General features: G+C 54.3%; 1 protein-coding gene across 1 annotated transcript in view; it reads right to left on the bottom strand.

Moving 5' to 3' along the window:
* Nucleotides 1–1,903: 1,903 nt before the first annotated feature.
* LOC110472376 (uncharacterized) overlaps nucleotides 1,904–22,457 on the bottom strand; it is a 259,016-nt gene continuing 238,462 nt past the window's right edge. Inside the window, 1 exon segment of the mRNA XM_077790622.1 lies at nucleotides 1,904–2,859. Coding sequence (XP_077646748.1) covers nucleotides 1,935–2,859 — 925 coding nt within the window. The 3' untranslated portion in view covers nucleotides 1,904–1,934.

Genomic DNA, 22,457 nt, shown 5'->3' with positions numbered 1-22,457 from the left:
CCCACTTGTCACTGGCCATGTCCCACCATGTCCTCACCCATGGCTATCTCCCCACCATGTTTCCATCCCTGTCACTGTCCCCCATGTCTCCATCCATGCCTGTGTCTCCCCATGTCCCTAGGGATGGCCCTGTCCCCCTCCATGTCCATTCGTGCCCATGTCACTCTCCATGTCTAATGCTTTTTCTCTTTTTGAGCCTGGTCTTATAAGCTCTCAGAGATAAGCATTATACCCTTGATAGCTCAGCTACCTCAGGTGGCATAAAACAAGCAGGATGGCTCATGTGACAGTGTTGGGAATAAAAAGTTTTAATAAAAGGCAAAAATAAAAAAGCTTTTTACAGAGAAAAGCCAAGTCAGGGCAAGAGGTTCTTGCTCTTGCTAAAACACTTCACAAAAGCAATTAACTTCTTTTGTTCTCTTCTTTTCTAGGGAATTGCTTAGGTGGGACTTTTTGGCTCCTGTCCAATTAGCTACCCTTAGGTTTGAGGTGAAGTCCCCAAGGTCCTATGAGGTGTCTTTCAACCAAATTGAGGAGAGAAACACCTGGCCTTTTGTCCTTTTTAAGGGAACAAAAGGTTAACTTGTCTACTCTGTCAACAGAGGGCACATTCTTACACGTGTCCCACCATGTCTGTGTCCTACCATGACCACATCCACTAACTTAGTTCAATGTCTATTTTTACTTCAATATTGGATATTTTAAAGGGATAAAGAGAAATGAAAACAAAATCAAGGCCAAAAGAAAAAGACTTCCATGTCCATGCCGGCTGAGGATCCACGTGCTTGGGTGGAGGGAAGAACCTTTTTGGTGGAGTTTCTAACCCACTGTCTCCAAAATCTTGGTCTTTTCCCCAGTTTTTCCACCATCTGGCTGCAGAAGACACCCTTGGGCAATAGGAAATCAAAATCGTGGAATCCCTGAAGTTGGAAAAGACCTTGTCCTGGTTCAGAGCAAATTTGGGAGAGAACCTCCAAAGGGATTCCTCTGGAAAGCAGATTCAATTGGCTCCTCCCCCAGCCAGTTTGGGAAAAGTATCTCCTTGGAGAACAGTGGAAAAAACTGTTTTTTAAAGAATAAAACCTAAACAATATTAAACAATAAAACCTCTTGCTGCTCTAAAAGAGAGACAAACTCAGGAAGTCCCTCCGTGGGTTGTAGCTCAGCTCACTCAGTCTCTTATCAGTCCCTCCGGTGCTGGCAATGCCACAGTCCAGGCCTGGCCCGCTGGGCCACAGGTGTGAGCTGCCGGTGCTCTTCTGGGTGTTCAGGCCAGAGCAGGTTTAAACAGGTCCAAAGAAAAGGGAAAAACAGCCACAGTCCAGGGAACTTCTCTGCCACAGCTAGCTAAAACTAATTAACAGTAAAGGAGAGATCTGTACCTCTGTCTGTCCATCTGCAGACAACCCGGCCCAGGAGCAGGAATGTGGAGGAGTGAGTGCAGTTTCTGAAAACAAACTCTGCCCTTCTCTCCCTCCTTTGCTCTCGGAACAAGTCTTAAAGGTGCAAAAATTATAACTCACTATAAACAGAACAGACAACTGGAGATACAAGCATCATATAGTCAGCCTAGGACATACCTCCAAGACCATTCAGTATTCCTTGATGCCACCAGAAGATAGGATTGAATGCAAAAGATTTTATGGAGTTGGAAGTCATTAAATCTGCTCTCCCCAAGGAATTCCCATTGTTGGTCTGTGCCCCAGTGGATGTTCCTGCCACTGGGTTTATCTAGGTGCCCACAGGGAACGAGGAAGATGTGGAGCCTCCCAGCCAAGAGTCTTCCCAACACAGATGACCAGGCCCATAGATCACCAAGACTGCCCAATGAAGGTCACTGAGGATCATCTAATGTGGATCCTCCCATAGGGAATGAGCTGGGAGGAGCATAAGAAGCTCTTCCCACCCTTGGGGAACTCACAGGGCTTCCCCCCTTAGTGGCGCCTCCTTTGGTGTTTGATCAAGGCTGATCTCTGTGAGAAGCTCTTCCCACACTTTCCACACTCGTAGGGCCTCTCCCCGGTGTGGATGCGCCGGTGCACAGTGAGATTGGAGTTGTGCTTGAAGCCCTTCCCGCAGTCGGGGCAGCGGTAGGGCCTCTCCTCGGTGTGACTCCGCTGATGTACGAGGAGACTGGAGCTGATCTGAAACCTCTTCCCACACTGGGAACACTCGTAGGGCTTCTCCCCGCTGTGGATGCGCTGGTGCTTTCTCAGGTCTGAGTGCCACCCATAGCTCTTCCCACATTCCAAGCAGGTGTAGGGCCGTTCCCCAGTGTGGATCACCTGGTGCCGAATCAGGGCTGAGCTTTCTCTGAAACTCTTCCCACATTCCCCACACTTGTAGGGCTTTTCCCCAGTATGGATCTTTTTGTGTTCCGTAAGCTGGGAGTTGAGGCTGAAACTCATCCCACACACCCCACACTCGTAGGGCTTTTCTCCAGTGTGGATCCTCTCGTGTCTCCTCAGGCCAGAGCTCTGCCTGAAGCTCTTCCCACATTCCCCACACTCATAGGGTTTTTCCCCAGTGTGGATCCTCTGGTGTTGCATCAGGTAGCCCTTCTGGCTGAAGCTCATCCCACATTTCCCACACTCAAAGGGCTTTTCCCCAGTGTGGATTACCGAGTGCTGCATCAGGCTGCTCCTCTGGCTGAAGCTCTTCCCACATTCCCCACACTCAAAGGGCTTTTCCCCAGTGTGGATCCTCTGATGTTGGATCAGAATGGAGTTCTGGCTGAAGCTCCTCCCACACTCCCCACACTCAAAGGGCCTCTCCCCAGTGTGGATCCTCTGGTGCTCGATCAGGTGGGAGCTCCGGCTGAAACCCTTCCCACATTCCAAGCACTTGTGGGGCTTCTCCCTGCCACGAGGCTTCTCCACCAGCTCTGAGCTCTGGCTGGATCTCTGCCCACCTTCCTGGCTCAGGGGGGCTCTTTCCTCCCTGCAGCTCCCTGGGCTGGGTTTGCTGCCACTCCTTGTGCGGGATCTCCAGGGCTTTTCCTCCTCCTCCATTTCCTCCATTTTCATTCCTCCCCGGGAATGAAAAATCCTGGTCTGGGGGAAAAAAAAAAGAACAGAGCATCTTGGACTGGGAGTTCCTCCTGTCCCCACTTCATCTCACAAAGTCATTGGGCATCATGTGTCTATAAGAAGCTCCAAAACACCAAGGTTCAGCATAAAAATCCTCCAAACTTTAAGACACAGATGAAAACCTCCCCAAACATCAAGATTCAGCAAAAAATTCCTCCAAAACAAAAAGATTCAGCCCCTAAAAAAAAATAAATCACCAACATTTAACCCAATAAAGCTGAGGAATGCCATGATTCACCCCTGTGAAAATCGTGGAACCCCTCAACAGTCACCTGCTGCATGTGGGGTGGCAATGCTCCTGGGGCTGAGGGGAGGCTATAGATGCAAAGAGGAATGGAACCTCGTGGTGGTCCTTGTTTCTGCTCCTCCTCCTCCTGTGTCCCTATTCTTCCTCACACTCCTCTTCCTCCTCCTATTCCTCCTTCTCCTGCACAATCCCACCCTTTCCTGCCACTTGCATCCTTTGACCATTTTGTTCCTCAAGCCTGCTTCTCCTTCCCTTCTCCTCCTGCCCCCAGGCCCAGCACCCACTGCCGGCTGCCTCTTCCCCCCAGCCCCACCGCATCCCAGCGCAGGGGCAGGGATGGAGCTGGGGCAGGTCGGGCTGGGGCAGCGCTGGGCTCTCGGCCGCTCCCGCCCGCACTCGGTCCCCACTGCAGCCGCTCCCGCCAGGACAGCGCGGGGGGGCCCGGCCTTGGCGCTGCCCCACTCCCACCTCCCCAAATTCCCCTCGCGGGGCCATGGGGCCGAGGGGGGGCGCAGGTGGGTCCAGGTGGGGAACGCGGGGAGCTGCGAGTCTGCCTGGCAACTGGTGAGTCATCAGCGCCGCGGGCTCTGATTGGCTGAGCTCTGCCCGAGCCCTGGGGCTGCATCACAGAGGGGACACCCTGCTCCAGGGGGGATGTCCCACAAACGGGGGACCCCATGGACGGAACCACAGGAAAGTGTCTTTACAAACAAATGCTCTGAATCTGCTCAGAGATAGGGCCAGGGACCTGTTCATAAGGAAGTGACAGCAGACACAATCTGTCTCAGAAAATGTTATTAACTGATGACACAGACTGCTCCTCAGCCAAGGTCCTGCTCAGAAGTTCCAGAAGAAAAACAAAGACTTAACAGAGCCATGAATATCATTTGCTATATAAAAACAGGGAGCATATTATGGGAGTATGTAGTAGGTGGATTGGGAATTCTGTACCTCTCAAGTACTTCAGTCAATGCGGAAAGGGAGAGGAAGATGTGGCCAGGAGAATTAGGATGAAAAGGAGGCTGTGTCCTCCAACACTGTCCGGGGTGGCGGGCAGGGAGTGCAGCTGAAGGTGCCTCACCCACTTTGGGTGATCGGATCCCTTGGCTGGCGGCAGCACCGGGGATTGACTGGGGACCCGGGAGTGACCAGGAGACAGACGAGTGACACATCAGGGGGGTCTGTGAAGAGTCAGCAGGGAGAGAGCACTGAAAATCTCATCAGTGAGTGCCCTGGGATCCTCGGGGAGTGAACATGGCAGGGCACCCATGGAGGGGAGAAAAGGGAAAGGCAGGGAGGGGGCCTGGCCAAAGGGATGATGATCCCAAAATGTCTCTGAAGGGTCCCTTGGGAGAATGTTGAGGTAGTTTGCACATTCCCCCAGAGGTAATTAAGGACATGGACACCCAGGGAGGAAATAAGGGAAATTGAGAAGGCATTTGGAAAACAAGGGAATGGAGGGTGTTGGTGTGCTGGGAAGGGATCAGGTGAAGGGGAGTGTGCAGCAATATCATTACAGCAAGAGGCAGCAGGAGGAATCTATGTGGTAATAAAAAGGATGACGGAAAAGAGGAGAAGGAGAAAAATACTCAGGATTGGGATGATTTTCAGCAGGGTCTTATTCTCGAAATTTGCCAGCTGATCCAGATCCTTCCATTCCCGGTTTCCCAGACAGGAAAAGCAGGAGGTCAGGATGCCAGGGGTTTCTCTGCGGTGGCAGCGGCAGCACCGGGCGCAGAGGTGCGGCACCGGGAGCACGGGCTGGGGCCTGTGGGGAGCTGCGGGGCCGGGCCGGGGCTGTGGGGCAGCCGGGGCTCAGCGCCGGGCGCTGCCTGACCCCACCAGCCCCGGGCAGGGCCGGCAGTGGCCCCCGGCCCCCAGGAGGCTGCGGGACGCCCCGGCCGCTGCCCGGCCCCGGGGAGCTGCCGGCCCTGCCCGCCGGGGGGGCCGCCTTTGGACACTGCGGCAGGACAGGCACCGGCTCTGCCACACGGGCTGGGCAGGGACCCTGAGCACAACGGGGAACACAAAGGAACAGCTGGGAAATGCAGAGTGCACATGAAGGATCAGGATTTGCTGTTCAGGATTTGGTTTGGGTCCCTGCAGAGAGGAAAGGTTTGGCAGCAAGCTCAGCAGCTCTCAGAGGATGAGCACCCACAGGCAGTGACCGGGGCTGCAGGAGTGGCAGAAGAAGCCCTGCAGCACTTGGGCACAAGGGCACAGCAGCTGAAGGCAAGAAGGGATGAGCAAAAGGCCAAGCTGAAGGCAAAGGCCACGGCAGAGTTCCCACAGCCCCTGAGGGATCAACCCCAGGGCCCAAGGGGGCCCCAGCACCCAGGGGATGACGGGGTCGGCCACAAGCACCTGGCAGAGGCATTGCCCTCCTGGCCAGGGCAGAGCCCACCCAAACAGCCCCTGGGAAGGAGTCAGGGCTCCAGCTGCAGCCCACAAGGACACTGCAAGCACAGACAGCAGCACCCTCAGCAGGAGCAAGTCCACCCCTGCATGGACATGGATTGTCAGGGCTCTCTGAGCTCCCATCCCACCGGGGTCCCACCACACTGGAGCCCTGGAGAACATTCAGGCTGGGTCTGCATCCAGAGGAGGCCTCTCCTGATGGACACAGGGGCCTCTCCATCCACTCTGAATCTTACACCTAAACGGGACAACTGCTAAAAATGTCTTTGAGTATTCAGGGGAGAAGTAGGAAAGAGGAGTGGCTTTATTCAACCACTTCTAGCATATGTGGGAAAGGGTTTGAAATGCAAGAATTTTTACTTGCTCCTAATTGTGACTATAGTTTACAGGGAAGGGATTTGATCGCTAAACTGGGAATGCAAATTAACATTATAAAAGCTGACACAGAGGCTACTTCTGTTGTACCTTTGTGTCATATGTCTGGCAAGGCCTATGCTGAAGTGAACCCACAAGTGTGGGCAGCCTCAGGGAAATGGGGAAAATTAGATATGGAGCCTCTTCAAAGTACTTTGAAGCAACCAGCACAAGTGTTGTCTAGAAGCAACACCCTATTCCAAGGGAGGGAAGAATGAAAAATGCATATTATATGATTGGCTCATTGCAAATATTAAAATGAATCCTATATGTGTTATGTTGGAAAGTTATGCTCTAGTAATCTCTTTTAAGTAGTGCTGTATTAATCTCTTTTAAGTAGTGTGCTACATACAGTTTTTAGCCTATAGCATGAGATTAAAATAGAAACTATGTGACATAAGATACTTTTTGTAACTAGCTCAAGGAATGGAAAAGATAATAAAGAAATTCTTTGCATTATTGATGCTGGATAGAGATCACAGCAACAGACAATTGGAACCCCAGAAAAGAATCATTGCCTCCTTTCCAGAAAAGCTCAGACTTCCAGGAACCAAGAAGGCTGATGTACAACATGGGGGGGAATCTAAAATTAAGCAGAAACACCCTGGTTTGAAAGAAATGTTTGAATCATGTATGAGATATATGAATATGCAATAGGCCATTGCTTTTAAGGGGTAATCCTTCATAAGCAAGGTGTGCTATTTGGTGAAGTGCCAGGCAACCGGACTCCATAATTGTTTACATTTATTGTCTCTTATTGTCCTAATTTTTATGACTATTTTCTTACTAATAAAGTTCTAAAATTTTAACAAAAGTGAATGGTGTTTTTCACAGGAAGGAAGGGGAATTAGACATAGTGCAGGACAAACCCACAGAGCTGTGTGTGCTTGTAAGAGCCTGGCACTGAAATGTCCTGAGCAGGAAGGCTTCAATAGCTTCTGGTAAGACCATGTCAGCTAAAAGGGGGCAAAATCAATTCTGACTTCTTCAGCAACCACTGGATCACTTATTAAGGTATTTCTAAAAGAAATAATTCCAATAAAATGGATGGTGGAAGCAATAGAATCAGACAGTAGAACTCATTTTACAGGAAAAATCCTTCAGGGGGTTATTTCAGCTTTAGAAATACAGTGGGACCTCCAGAATCCCTGGCACCCCCACAGCTCAGGCTGGGTAGAAAGAATGAATAGGGAACTAAGGAAACACCTTTGGAAGCTGGGGATAAAAACCAGGATGCCATGGGTACGGCTTTTGCCATTGGCTTGGACAAGAAGAAGAGCCAGACCCAGGGCAGATATTCAATTCAATCTCCCATGGAATTGATCTTGGGAATTCCTTACCCTGGGAATTCTCCACCTAGTGCAGGGTGGAGATAAGGGATGCACATTTAAAGCAGTCTGTGGCCAGAATCCTGTCTCTGGTGCAATCTCTCCCCCAGGAAGCTGGGCTGGCACAGAGCCTGCCTTGGCACTTTGCTGTTGCCAACATCCAAGCAGGACATGGGCTCTGCCTAAGGAGTGCAAAGCAGCACCACTGGTGGCCAAGTGGCGTGGCCCATGCCAAGGGGCCTCGAGGCCAGAAACAGCTGCCAGCACAGCTGAACACGGGGGGACCCCTCAGCCTGGGCTCCAGGTCTCTGCAGCCCCGGAGATTTGCACTTCCCGCCTGCAGCAGGAGGATGGGAGGCCCCCCTGAGCCTGCACTGAAGGCAGCGCAGCAGCAGCCAGGGCTCCACAGCGGGGCAAGGCCCTGGGCCTGCCCACACCTCCTCTGCTGAAATCCTCGGCCTGGCCACCCTCCCTGGGCAGCTCCAGCCACCGGGGCCAGCCCTTGCTGCCACTGCTGCAGCTTCAGTGCTCGCTGGGCCTGCACTGCCACAGCTACTGGGGACACACCGGGACAATTCCACTCTGGCTCTCACTCACACTCACATACTGCCCTGCCTGCCACTGCATCCATGGAAAATAGACCAGCTCACAGACTTGAACATTGTTAACCTTTGATTTCTCTACTCAGGCTTGCTTTGCCTTGGCCTTAGGAAAAGAAATGTTAAAGGTTTTCTTAAGGGATGTTACACCACTCAGTGGAGATGAGTTTAACATCTCAACACACTGGGAATGGCCCAAAAGATACCCACAAAGATAACGACCAGCAGCAAAACATCAACCCCAGCAGCAAACAGCAACCAACACCTACCCCAGACACTGCCCCCGGCAGGGCTGCAGACACCTGGTCTGCAAAAGGCTGAGAAGGAAATCCAGCACTTCCCACCTCATTAACAGCACAAGCAAAGAAATCCGGGTCCAAGAGGAAACCAAATACTAAAAACTGCACAAGTTGAAACTACAGAACATTAAACCAGTGGATTTAGATTGCTTCAGACTACACAAGTTTGGGAAAAATCGAGTAAAACCCACATGTAATGGAACTATTTTCTTGGCACACCCGGGTTATGTGAGAATGGAATGATTTTTGTTGCACATCCTGGCCAGAATCAAGGAATGCCTTGACTCTAACACTAAAAAGATTAGTGAAGTTTTTCTTTTTCCTGAAGTTTCAGTGCAAAGTTTAGAGCATTAGAGTATTTTTTTATTACTCATACTTCTATATAGCTGGTTAGGTTTGGGTAAAGGATGTGAGAATGAGTTTTCCTTCCGAGGGGAATTAGAAAAAACTGAATTATCTTGGGATTTTTTCTCTATGTTTTTGCGTAGCTGTAAAAGATAGAAAAATTTTGATCTGGGTTTTTCGAAGTTCACCTTTAGGATGCATCACTAGAAGAGATTTAAAGGTGACCCCTTAATGTTTAAACAGGTAGCCTGGACAGGAGCTTTAGAAATGCAAATTAACACTGCTGGGGCAAAGTGGGGACAATGTACCTGGCTCCCCAGCACACCAGGGGTTAAAGGAATGCTGCTTCTCCTCTTCTGTGCTGCAGCAACTCTCATCTTTTTACCATGCTCCACACCTTGGCAGTGCAGTTCATCCAGTAGCTGAGCCAGGGGATGCAGGTGGCAGCCAGACCTCCTGATCCACAAACGGCTACAAAAGGACAGGGAATGAGGGCACCGAGAATAATCCCAAAACCAAAGAGGACCCGGGAAGGACAAAACAGAGTCAAGGAGTGAATCTGCCTGGAGATAGGGCCGGGCACCTGTAGATAAGGGGAGAAACCATCAGTTCCAATAAATGTTACAAATTGACCCAGACAGCTGCTCAAAGTCCCGCTACATTCCCGAACTTCGAGGAGAAGAACAAAGACTTAACAGAGCCATGAATATCGGCTGTTATACAAAAGGAGGGTGCACATTAACGAGGACAGGCTCCAGGCGCATCGGGAAGTCGGAACCTTCCAAGGAACTCAGCCGGTGGGCAAAGGCAGAGGGAGATGCGGCCGGGAAAATGAGGATAAAAAGGAGGCTGCGGACTACAGCCACGACAGAGAGCGCACGGCAAATGCCCCACGGCCTCTGCCCCTGCTCGGCAATAAAGTCACTTTGACAGGACTCCTCGCTCTCCGCCGGGCACACGAACCTCCGGCGACGGGAATTTCCCCGCCCGCTCCCGGCCGCGGGGCAGCCCCTCTGTCCTACCCACAGCAGCCGGGCCGAGCCAGCGCTGCTCCGGCAGCGGCTCCTGCCCGGCCCCGGCGGGAAGGAGACCGCGGGCAGCCGCTCCCGCAGCGCCCTCAGCCCGGGGCCGGCACGGGCCGGACACGGCACCGGCGAGCCGCCGGAGCCCCCTGCCGCCCCCTCCGCCCGCAGCCAGCCCCGAGCCCCCGCAGAGCCCAGCGCGGCTCCCACCTGCGCCGGGGCCGCCTCCGAGCTCCGCCGCCGCCGCCTCACCGCGCTCCGGCCGCTGCCGCCGCTGCCGGGCCCGCACAGCCGCTCGGCCAATGGCGGCGCTGCGCGGCCACGGCCGCCCTCAGCCCGCCGCCGGGGCCGCGCCGCGCCCCGCTCCCACCAATCAGCGCGCCGCAACCGCGACTGACGGCACCGGCGGCCAATGGCAGCGAGCTCGGGGCGGGCTCTGCGCACGGCCCCGCCTCGCCCCGCGCTCTCGGCGCCCCCGGGCTGCGTGAGGGGAAAGCCGGAGATGAGGAACAGCCCCGGCACGGGCCCAGCCCGAGCCGGGATTGAGCTGCCCGCACAAACAAACTTCTCCGCGCCTCCCGCCACGGCTTTCCCGGCCCTGCGCCTCCCGTGCCTCCGCCTCTGCGGGAAGCCCAGGAGCCTCACTTCTCCTGCCCCTCGTTATGCATCAAAGCTTCGCTTTGATTTCCCCCGAAAAGGGAAACCTGCCCGAAGCCCTGTGGGTGGGTGGGGCAGGGGAGAGATTTCTGGCAGAAAACTCCAAAGACTGGGAGCAGGAGCAGGAGAAGTCAGTGCAGAGCCTTAAATGCAGCTTTCCCCACGCCTCCCTGCTCCCAGCTGCACCTCCTCCCCCGGCAGGGCAGGAGACAGGGAATGGGGCCATGCTCAGCTCATCCCCCGGGGCTTCTCCCTCTGCTCAGGGACAGGAGTCGTTCCCTGCTGCACCCTGCGCTCTCTCCCGGCCGAGACTTCTCCAGGAACTTCTCGGAGCGGAGTCCATCCCCTGGGCACAGCCCCCTCCGAGTGCTGCAGCGTGGGTCACTGTGCCACGGGCTCAGTCCTGCCAGGACAGGCTGCTCCAGCGGGGCCCCTCTGCCCGCGGGCTCACAGCCTCCTCTCAGGCATCGCCGAGCTCCAGCCCGGCTCCTCCAGGGGCTGCAGGGGATCTCTGCATCCCCATGGACCTGCAGGGGATCTCTGCATCCCCAGGGACCTGCAGGGGGATCTCTGCATCCCCATGGACCTGCAGGGGATCTCTGCCTCCCCATGGATCTGCAGGGGATCTCTGCCTCCCCATGGACCTGCAGGGGGATCTCTGCAGCCCCATTGTAATATATGTTATGGCACAATTCGTGATTTTGTAAAATATACATCAAGTCAGTTGTGCTTGTAGAAAAAGATTCTTAAAGTTTTAAATGACCAGTGGCTGCAGCCGGGGCTGGAGAAACCACAGTTGGCAGAGAAAGAAAGACCTAATTTACAAATGAAAAACGGTGTCTCTGTGCAGAGATGGGCCCTTTCCGGGAACAATCCAGGAGACACCCAACCTATAACCCCTGGTCTGCCAGAGAGCCTGGAAACCAGGCACACGGGCATCCCGCCCTTGCAGCTGCTGAGGAGGCTGCTGGGCTGTGCTTCAGCAGAGGAGATGGAATGTGGCTTAACACTCTGCCCTTCTCTAAAAACGGAGAATGGGTCAGGAGGTTTGGGCTCTGAGCACACAGCAGCCTGGCCCAGGCACAGGCCGTGGTGGGACAGGGGCACAGGAGCCTTCTGTGACTGACCGTGGCTCTCTGGTTTCTCTCTGCAGGCTGCCAGCTCCTCATGCCATGGAAACGGCCCCACTCGGCCTGCCAGTCTGGGAGGGCTGGAGGGCTGTGGGTACTCATTTGCTGTCAAAAATAAATTGTGTTTTTTTGTCATTGTCATTGTCATCATCAGAACATTTCTTTCATCCTTTTCCAAGTTTTTGGCCCCTCCAGGGTAATATTTTTGTGTCCTTCCTCAGACAGTTGATGGCATTTGGATGGTGGGGGTAAGCAATGTGAAAAGTTCAACAACAGCTCCAGTTGCCAACTGCAGCAGCCCCTTCAGGAGCCCTGAGCTACCAGCGAGGTCCACGTGTGCCTTGCAAAAGGGAGTGGTTTGCAGCGATGGGGTTGGTGCCCTGCTGCAAAAGCTGGGAGCAGATCAGAAGTGGCAAAATGCCATTTTGGCTCAACCCCCACCCAGGTTCTTTATCTTTTCCCTCTGCTCGGTGATAGGCAGACAGGGCTGGATCCAGCGAGGTTCAAGTTCTGGGTTCTCCCTGGCATCAAAGGGATCAACTAAACTCTTGTATGCAGTGACTGCAATAGGGCTACTGAAGGAAAAAAGGGAATGTCATGAGATGGGGAATCCTTCTTGTCTCCTCTGTCTCCCCAGGAGCCCCTTGGAAAGGGAAATACCCACTGGGTTTATCTGACTCCTTCCCAGCCAGCCCTTCCCTCGCTCCCGGGTCTCATTTGCTCCGCAGGATTCACCAGCTCGCTCAGCTCAGAGGAGCTCTCAGAGGAGAAAACGCTGCCTGGCGTGGGGCTGCCTGATCCCTGTCTCACCTTGATTCCATTTGCCCCCTCCCTGCCCCATCCAAGAGACCGAAGGATCCCCCACAGCCCCACGGTCCTGCAGCAGATCCCGGCACGTTCCCTGCTCCGCTCCTTGGTGCCCTGGGAGGCTCCAGAGCCCTCCCTGTGTGCGGGACAGCGGCTGCAGCACCGCTGCGCCCGTGGGCGAGCAGCGCCCAGGAGCAGCTGCGCCAGCTCCGAGCCTGAAGGGAATCCTCAGCGCACACAAATGACAGCTGGCACTTCAGGGGCTGGCAGGAGAAGCTCAACCCATCTGCTCGCTGCCCTTCCCAGCCATGGCCACGCTGGTGCAATTGGAAGAGTCGCCCCTGCCCAGGAAGCTCTCAGGTCAAAGAGAGGAGCAAAAGCCACGGGTTTCAGAGGTGTTAGCTGCCACTGCCTCTGGTTTTCCTTCCAATTCCTAAGGGGTTTTGACTGGTTTTACCATTTCAACACTTTCTGTGTAGAATGCTTATTTTATGATTGGCTTTTCACAAATGTTACCATGAATATTATATGTGTAATGTTAGAAAGTTATGCTGTATTCATTCTCTTAAGTAGTGTGTTAAATAGAGTTTTAGGTAACAACATAATATTAAAATAGAAACTCTGCGATGTAGGATTTTTTTACTTGCCCAAGCAAGAGATGAGATAATCAATAAACTCTTCACACAGGGATGGCGGTGACTTGGGGCACATAAAGAGTTACAACCTCCTTATCAGAAAAGACAAACATTCTTCCATCTTGTCTCCATCTTTATGGAAGCACCAGGATTAAGGGAAAGAAGTTGACAAAATCCAGAAAAGTTCCTAATTTGCAAGTAATTTATGCATCATGTATGAGATACATGAATATGCAATAGGCTATTGCTTTTAAGGTTATTCCTTTGTTCACAAGGCATGCTTGTCCTGGCTTAAGTGTCTGAGAGCATCTGGACATCTATAATTTTTTGCTTTTTATTGTCTTGTAATTGTCCTAACTCTAAATTTGATTACTCTAATTGTGTTACTATTTTTATAACCATTTTATTATTATTAAACGTTTAAAAATTTAAAAACCAAGTGATTAGCGTTTTTCACAACGTTCCAGGCTCCCGGGGACCCCCTTATCGGTCTGTCCGACCCCGCAGGCTGCAGAGGGTCCCCCCGCTCCGGTGCTGCCCTTCTCCGCTCCCCAGCCCCGCCCCGCCGGTACCGGGCGATCCCCGGTGGCTCCGGGCTGACGATGCAGCGCCTGCCCCGGGCAGCCCAACCCCACCGCGGGAGGGTCCCACGCATCCCCGGCCCAGCGCCGGGGCTCTGCCGGCAGCCAGCACCGGGACCCCAAAATTCTGCTGTCCCGGGGCCACCGAGCGGGCACCCGGCCCTTGGCCCTGTTATAGATACATATTATAATATTGGCTTTTTGCAAATATTCCATTGGATTTTATATGTGTGGTGTTACAATAACTTTGTTATATAGTTTTTATTTCTCTTGTTCATTGATTACGCTCAGACATAGTAGTGCCATAGCTGATAGAAGCATGCTTGTGTTAAAATTCCTGCTTGGATGGGATAACATCCAGTGAGCACAGGATGAGGACACCTGTACAGATCTGCCAACCATCAGCACTCACCATCTGAAGGCAGTGTGGGCCGGGGCCAAAACTGAAGATGATGATAAAAAAGGACCAAAACCACAACCAAGGAATACACATGCCCTAAAAAGGTGGAACCGAGGAGGAGCCATGCTGAACAGTTCTTGGAATATGTAAACTAGCTTGGGAAAAAGTTTACTATGCATAAGGGACTATGAATATGCAACAGGCTGGTGTAAGGGAAAAGGTATTCAAGGGGTATCTCCGGAGATAACCGTGTGCTCTTGGCTCAGTGCCGAGATGCACCCGGCCCTAACAACCTTTGCTCTATGGCCCTTGTCTCCTCTTGCCCTGTATTAAACTTTTTAAATGTTCCCAGGGCAGTGAAGGTGTTTTTCCCAGTCCCGAGCAGAGAGCTCTGCCCGGCGGCTCCCGGGAAAGGCGGCGGCGCTCGGCAGCGGCCCCGGCCCGCCCGGCCCGCGGGAATTCCCCGCAGCGGGACAAAATCCTGTCCCGAAGGAGCGCTCGGAACGCCGCCTGCGGCTCCTCCGCGCCCCGCAGGTGCCGCAGCTGCCCCGCTGCGGCAGGCGCGGCTCTGGAGCAGGGAGGCTCTGCGGGACCCCCGGGCTGTGCCCCTCCCGGGCCGTGCCCCGGGGCTGATGCTCGGCCCGGGCTCTCTCGCTGTCCCGGCTCCCGCAGGCTCCCGGCGGGAGCGGCACCGCCCGCCCGGCGCCGCAGGGCCGAGCCCTGCCCAGCAAAGGCTCCGTGTCCACGGCCGGGCCCTGCCGGGGCTGCGGCTGCTGCCCGGCCCGGCACAACCCGCAGCGCCCGGCGCGGCTCCCTCCAGCCGGGCACTGCGGCTCCAACCAGGCGGAATATTCAGCGCACGGAATCTCTGTCAGCGCTGCTCACATTGCAAAACCAGCTGCTGCCGAGGCAATCCCAGCTCCCACTGAAGCCTTCCACCCAAAATGCTGCCTTCAGCTCGGACACACCGGTAAGAAACCCAAGAGCAAACTGAAAGCTGATTAGAGAATCTTGCACAATCACACCCAAGAACATTTTGTTATAAAATCACAAATATTAACAGAAGCTGAGAAAGTCAACAATGTTAGAAAACAAGCTTCCAACAATGGGACTCGAAGAGCTAAGAGCATGTGTTTGAATGGAATAAGCCCTCTCTGACATGTGAGCAATGCCATGGAATTTCTCAAACCAGGGAAATAGGGAGGCCTGGCAGCAGCAGCTTCACACACAGCAATGACAGAGAACAGGGCAGGGCAAGAGGCTGACAAAACTCTAACCGCTACTTGCAATGAAGTACCTTTGTTTCCAGTTCTAATCTAGCCACTATTAATATAGAGTCCAAACGACTAAAAATACTAGTAATAATAATAACAACTGTACCATTAATAGCAAAAAATTGAGAGAATAGAAATAATAAGAATTAATAGTGGTAATAAAAACCCTACCATACTTATACCAGGTTTGCATGGCCAGGTTTTGGTAAGGCAGGGGATCTAGGAGCAGCTTCTGTGAGAGCAGCTGTTCCTCCATGTCCCACAGAGTCAATTCCAGCTGGCTCCAGGACAGACTGGCTGCTGGACAAGGCTGGCCCAGTTAGAAATGGTGGTAACACCTTTGAAATAAGAGATTTAAGGAAATGGGTGATCCTGGAATTGTGGCTGTGAGCAGGGAGGAACAGGGTGAGGACCTGTGAGGGGAACAGCTCTGCACACCCCCAGGGCAGGGCAGGGCAGGAGGGGCAGGAGCTGCTCCAGCTGCTGGAGCTGATTGCCCTGAGATTCCCTGGTCAGTCCCTGGGGAGGCAGCTGGGCCCTGCAGCCCATGGAGGGCACGGAGGGCAGAGATGCACCTGCAGCGCCTGGAGGAGCCCGTGCTGGAACAGGGGGATGCCTGAGCGGAGGCTGTGACCCCATGAGAAACCTGTGCTGGAGCAGGGACCTGGCAGGGACCTGCAAACCCCTGGAGAGGAGCCCACGCTGGAGCAGGGCCCTGCCAGGACTTGTGAGCCCATGGAGGAGCGAGCCACGCTGCAGCAGCTTGTGGAGAACTGCTGTCCGTGGGATGAACTCACCGTGGAGAAGTTCATGGAGAAGTGTCTCCAGGAGGGACCCCTGGCACAGCAGGGGAATGACTCCTCTCCCCGAGCAGCAGGAGAAACAACCGGGGATGAACTGACCAGAGCCCCCATTCCCTGTCTCCCTGCACCCACTGCGGGGGGAGGTAGAGATGGGAAGGAGGGAGGAAAGGGCAGAAGGTGTTTTTAAAGCTTTGTTTTACTTCTCACTATCCTGCCCTGATCCAGATAGCAAAAATTCCATTAATATCTCCAATTTTGAAAATGGTTTGCCCATGATGGCATTTGCTGAGTGATCTGTCGCAGTCCTTAGCTCAACCCATGAAGCCTTCATTCTGTTTTCTCCCTCCTGTCCATCTCTGGAGGGGAGTGAGAGAGCAGCTTTGGTGGGTGCCTGACATCCAGCCAGGGTGAACAGACAACACTTCCTTTCCTTCATTCATTCTTTCTTTCCAGAGGTCACTGTGAAGGGGTTGAGTGGGGCTTTGACAGAGGGAGTGAAGGTGGTGGGGAGTGGTGGGGACAGAAGCCACAGGGACGAGGGACAGGCATCAGAGGGGCCTGGGCAGCTGGCAGGGGGCACGGCCTGTTCCCTGGCCCAGCAGCAGGGGACAGGGGGCACGGCCTGTCCCCCTGGCCCAGCAGCAGGGGACAGGGGGCACGGCCTGTCCCCCTGGCCCAGCAGCAGCCCCGTGCCCTGCCCAAGGCGCTCCCAGCAGGGGCTGGGCCCCAGAGGCAGGGGGAGACCCCAGTCCCAGGGCAGCGTTTCTGACCCGTCCCCTGTCCAGCCCAGCCTGCCCCATGTGTGCAGTGACCGCTGGCACGGGCTGCCCTGGACACTGTGACCTGCTGGGGACACTGAGAGCTGCCTCGCTGTGACACTGCCCTTGGGATTGCACAGGCACCAAACAAACCGCAGCCAGCACCGCCCCTTGTCATGTCCCAGGCACCGGAGAGCATCAGAGCCAGCCCCGCTCCTGGTGATGTCCCAGGCACCAGGGCACATCCCAGCCCCACTCCTGGTGATGTCCCAGGCACCAGAGCACATCCCAGCCCCGCTCCTGGTGATGTCCCAGGCACCAGAGCACATCCCAGCCCTGCTCCTGGTGATGTCCAGGCACCAGAGCACATCCCAGCCCCGCTCCTGATGATGTCCCAGGCACCAGGGCACATCCCAGCCCTGTTCCTGGTGATAGATTTCAGGGGCACAAAAACAGTTGCAGACTTCCCATACTTTAGGGATCCATTAAGCACAGGAAAACGGCAAAGATTCATTTGTCACGTATGCATGGGAAAGGCAGAAAGGTCAGAACGAGGAAGACTTATTTTGCTTCTTCATTTTGGAGACCCCTCCCCAAAATGGACCCCCAACTCATTTCAGGGAACAGAACTACACATGCTTAATTGCCTTTTTGCCAATTAGCACATGAAGCGGAGCAGAGGAAGTGACAGGGATATGAATATGCATTCATATTTGTGTATTCAAGACTTCTGCAAATAAAAAAGCTTTGTAATACCTGTGATTTTTGCAGTGTGCATTAGGGAATTATCCCATGTACTGCCCGGCTGTCTCAATAAACATACACTTTCTAACTTTAAACCCTTAGAGAGTTTTTGTCCATCTCAGTTGGATATAGATATTAAATTGATACTCATATTTCAGTAAATCATTGTCTTAAAGATGTCCTAGTATGTGTATTAACATGTCTTTTCTTAATATTCTAATTAATTATTCTTGCATTGTTTCAAGATAAACTTGTATGATTCAAAGAATATCCACTGAGGTACACATAGAACATCGATTTATCATAAGCAAATTGCAGTTGCAAAGTTTTTTCACTGAAATTCTGCCACTTGTCATCATTTTAAAAATCAGCTATTAAAGTCAACAACAAAATTTCTAACTTTGAACAAAGGGAAAAAAGTATATGGTTTGCACTAGAAAAAATAGAAATACAGAAAATGTCTCCTAACCAAGTTCCTTGCCCTGATCAAAACATCTCCCAATCAAGTTCTTCACCCTGAACCTGGCTGGTAAAGAAAAATATTATCAGTAAACGTGGATGAAATTTTGCATAAGTTAATAGTATTCAAAATCCATGTTCTAATCCTATTATTATTTCTTAGACAACGAAAAAAGGGGAAAGGGGTTGGATTGAGGGTACACCCTCCTCCCCTCTGAGTCTGTTCTCATGTTTTACAATAAATCCTACAACAGTACAATACAGCTGCCTAAAATATGGACACTGGAAACCACAGACAGCATTACAAATGATCACCTGCCTCATGGACAGTTCATATAAGGACTTGATTTGTTTACAAATTATTTCTCATGTTTACAAACAGTTTTTCTGTTTACAGATTGTTTTCTGGGAGTTCAGTTTTCCCCCAAGGGATCAAGTGCTTAAAGGTTGTTTTTTAAAATTGGGTTTTTCTCTAAGGGTTAAATGGGCTCAGGGTTAAATAGCTTTCTGCTTTTAGAGATAAGTTCAATTTGTAACCAAGAAGCATTATGCCTGTGGCCTGAGTTCTCCCCTAACAGTTCCTGGAGGGGAATGCTGCAGCTCCAGTGCAAATTAGATGCACGCTGTCCTCTGTCACCATGTTGGCAAAGGGCCCTTGCAGATGGGTGACAGAGAACAATACACAGAATTTTATAAAGAAAAGAAGGGTGAGGTGTTACCATGATTGACAGGGGTCTTGACCAATCAAATATCTCCCAAAACTGCAGGCACCTCACGGGCCAGAACCTGAAGGGGCATGGAGCTCAAACCAATGAGAGCTTCCAGGCCTGGTCTTTCAAATGCCCTGTGTAAGGGGGGGCTTGGGAAATAAAATCTCTCTGTTGCCCCATGAACTCGGGAGGAGCAGTCTTTGTCTCCTGTGCCCTCGCTGCCCCACGAGACCAAAGAGATGTTCACCAGGGCCCTCCCTGTTTGTGGCTGTCCATTGCCCAGCTGAGCAGGCAGCCAGTTGTGTTTGCAGGGAGCTGCCACAGGCAGACACACAGCAGCTGGAGATTTGAATAGCAGGGCTTGGGCCAATTCTTCTTCTTTCAGAGTGCAAGAAAGACACAAAAGCACAAGGAAACATGACAGTGTTTTGGTGGAGTCTCTTTGTCCTGTGAAGTTCAGTAGCTGTTGGTGTTTCTGTGCTGCTGCTAATCCCTTCCATGAAAAAATCATCCCAGGAAGGAGCAACAACATCTGACACTCACCAAGTGTTGCCACCAGTTGCTCCAGGTGCTGCTCCCAACAGCCCCTGTAGGACGGAGCACAGCCCCCAGTGCACACCAGCTTTGGCTGCCCTCTGGCAGAGAAGCCCTTTTGGGGCACAGATTTCTGGGCAGGAGACGGGCACCGCTGCTGCCAGGGCTCGGGGGAACTCTGCTTGGGCGGGGACTGTGCCTCACCTGCTGCTGTCAGCGCTGCCCGGGCCCCAGGGCTCAGAGCAGCATTCCTGCCCTGGCCCACACGTTCCCGGTCTGTGTCCCACGGCCGTGCTCAGGATGGCCACCATGTGGGACGTGTCCCGAGGAGGCCGTGCCAGCTTCTGTGGAGGCCCCGTGCCCTTCCCGCCGCGGCTGCGTCGGCAGCTGCGGGGGCTCCTGCTGCTCTGAGCCCGCAGAGCAGGGCAGCGTTTGCTGATGGGCTGAGCCCTTCCTAAAGATCCTGTTGGGCTGTCTGACACACCTGGGGCAAGGCATTCCTTCCACCCTGGGCCACTCTGGGGGGCTGGGGGTGGCCCCAGGGCAGGTGGCAGTGCGTGCAAGGGCCCTTGGTGACACGGTGCAGCATGGTCACCGTGGAATGGAACGGGGCAGGGATTCCAAGGGCCCTTGGTGACACGGTGCAGCATGGTCACCGTGGAATGGAACGGGACAGGGGATCCAAGGGCCCTTGGTGACACGGTGCAGCATGGTCACCGTGGAATGGAACGGGGCAGGGATTCCAAGGGCCCTTGGTGACACGCTCTGGCAGAGGTGTTGGCAGTTACAAGTTACAGTTACACTCCACAGTGCTCGGTGCACACGACGAGAGAGGACGCGAGAGAGCGGTGCTGTGAGGAGCCCTCGCACAGCTACTTGTTCCTTGCTGACCCAGAGCTTTCCCAAGGTATTATTCCTGCAGGTGAGCTCGTGGCCAGACCAGAGCACTTGGTGACCCCTGGCCTTCCCGAGGCATCTCTTCTGCAGCTGCCCTCGAGGGCAGACCGTGGCATTTGCTTTTCACTGCCCTTGACAGGAGTCTCCTGTCCTTGTGGCTGGAGCCCCCAGGACCAGAGTGCAGGACTTGCTGTCCTGTAGCCTTGCCAAGACTTCACTCTTGCAGGTGCCCTCAAGGCACGACTGCAGCACTTGCTGACTCGGACCTTTTCCTTTTCACCTTCTGCAAGCAGCCATGAATCCAGGCAGTGTCGTAGAGCACAGACCTGCGAGCGTGCCCAAGCTGGCCTGGGGGAAGGAGGAGAAAGAAGGCCCTGGAGCTGCCCCAGCACAGCAGCCTGAAGAAGTGAAGCAGTTCCAGCCACGGCAGAAGGGTGAGTGGAAGAGCTGGGCCACAGGGCTGGTACCTGCAGCCAGCTTGGCCCCATGCCATGCCATGCCATGCCATGCCATGCCATGCCATGCCATGCCATGCCATGCCATGCCATGCCATGCCATGCCATGCCATTTCCTGGGGCCATGCCCATGGACAGGTTGGAATAGGGGCCGGGCAGACACCCCACAGCCGTGCTCCGTGCCCTGGGCTGTCGCGGGGCTGTCCCTGCCTGGGCAGCGCAGGGCTGGGCTGTGTTCTCCGGCCTCTCCCGCAGCCCCTCAGCTCAGGCTGCGCTCGCTCTTTGCCAGGTGCAGCCGTGCAGCGCACACGAGAGCAGGAACGCACCCGTGGCCGCTTCCGCAGAACAGCGCAGGTACCTGCAGCCATCCCCACCTGGGCTGGGCCTGCTGGCACTGCTCAGCCCAGCACTGTGCTCGGAGCACTCCATGCAGCATCCCGGGCTTCTTGCCCTTCTGCTGCAGATGGTTTGCAAATTCATGAAGAGGATTCGGGAGGAAGAGAGCAGCGCCATGGGCACTGTGTTCAGAGTGTACTCTCCCATCTTCAAAACCAAGACCAGCGCTGCCCTGCTGGATATGCTTGTGGAGGAGGGTCCTTCCAGCCCAAAGCAAGTAAGCAGCCTGTGGCCTGGCTTTTCTTCTCCCAGCAATTGCTTGGCCTCCCAAGCCACACCTGCTGCTCCCTGGGAGCCTTTGAGGCCATGGCAGTGTGGTGGCAAGGGAAGTACTTCTCTGGGGCAGCTGGGCACATTCCTTCCTCCAGCAGCTTTCCAAGTCTCCCCTTCCTTCTCCAGGTGCCCGCCATGGTGAGGTTCATCCACCAGTGGCTCGTGGCCAATGAGTTTCCTGAGTACAATCTGTACAGGCCCCTTCTGGATCTGACAGAGGCACAGCCCTCTGACGTGGTGATGGCTCTCCTGCGTGTGGCCCCATTGTGTGACAGGTACGGGGCCCACCTGCCCAGAGGGCTCAGGGCTCAGCAGCCCTTCCCCCTGCACAGCCTGTGCCAGGTGTCTGACACAGAGAATTCCAGGGCCCTCTGGCTGCTCCCTTTGCCAGCCCTGGCCCCTGTCAGACCCCCAGCGTGCTGTCATGCTTTCCCCCTGCCCCTCAGGGGCCAGTCCCCACAGGGCTGGGCTGCCTGCGTGCTGCCAGTGAGGGGCAGTGGGCAGAGGCAGGGCTGGCAGAGCACCTCAGCTCCCCACTGCCGCCCAGGCCACGCTGCTGTGTCCCAGACTCCTCTGAGACAGAGTTCTGACCCCGCAGAGCTGCTCTGGCAATGTGGAAGAGCATCATGTGCTCACTCAGGACTGCAGAGCCGGCCATGCTCGTGCTCCTCGATGTGCTGGGGAGCTGGCCAGAGCACAGCACGTGCACCTCCGATGGGGACCACACGGCTGTCCTTGCCCTGGCTGTGAGTTTCTGCCTTTGCTGGCCCCAAGGCCACCTTTCCAGCAGCTCTCCATCCTCCCTCCCCCACGGCGTCTCCCTGCCTCAGGCGCTGGGCTGAAACCTGGCCTCGGGGCAGCTCCAGGGCCACCAGGCCCGGTGCTCCCCCTGCGTCTCTCCGGGCATCTCCCTCCCGTGCTCGGGCCCTGCCACACGGACACCTCGGCACTGAGCGCTGTCTCGGGCTGCTCTGTCCTTTGCAGGCAACCGTGGTGATGTGGAAGATCCTCCAGCTGCCCTGTGTGCCACATATAGTCACCGTGTATTTCCCTGGCCTCTTTGTGCATCTGCTCTTCCAAGTGCTCTTCAGCACTCTGGATGTGCCAGAGGAGGTCCATACCTTCTGGAAGGGATGCCAGCAGCAACATGGCCTTGCCACCAGCCCCAGCAGGTGCTCCATGC

The sequence above is a fragment of the Lonchura striata genome, unplaced genomic scaffold, assembly GCF_046129695.1.
Source record: "Lonchura striata isolate bLonStr1 unplaced genomic scaffold, bLonStr1.mat Scaffold_132, whole genome shotgun sequence".
In the NCBI taxonomy this organism is placed as follows: Eukaryota; Metazoa; Chordata; class Aves; order Passeriformes; family Estrildidae; genus Lonchura; species Lonchura striata.
This window is presented reverse-complemented; position numbering and strand designations above follow the sequence as displayed.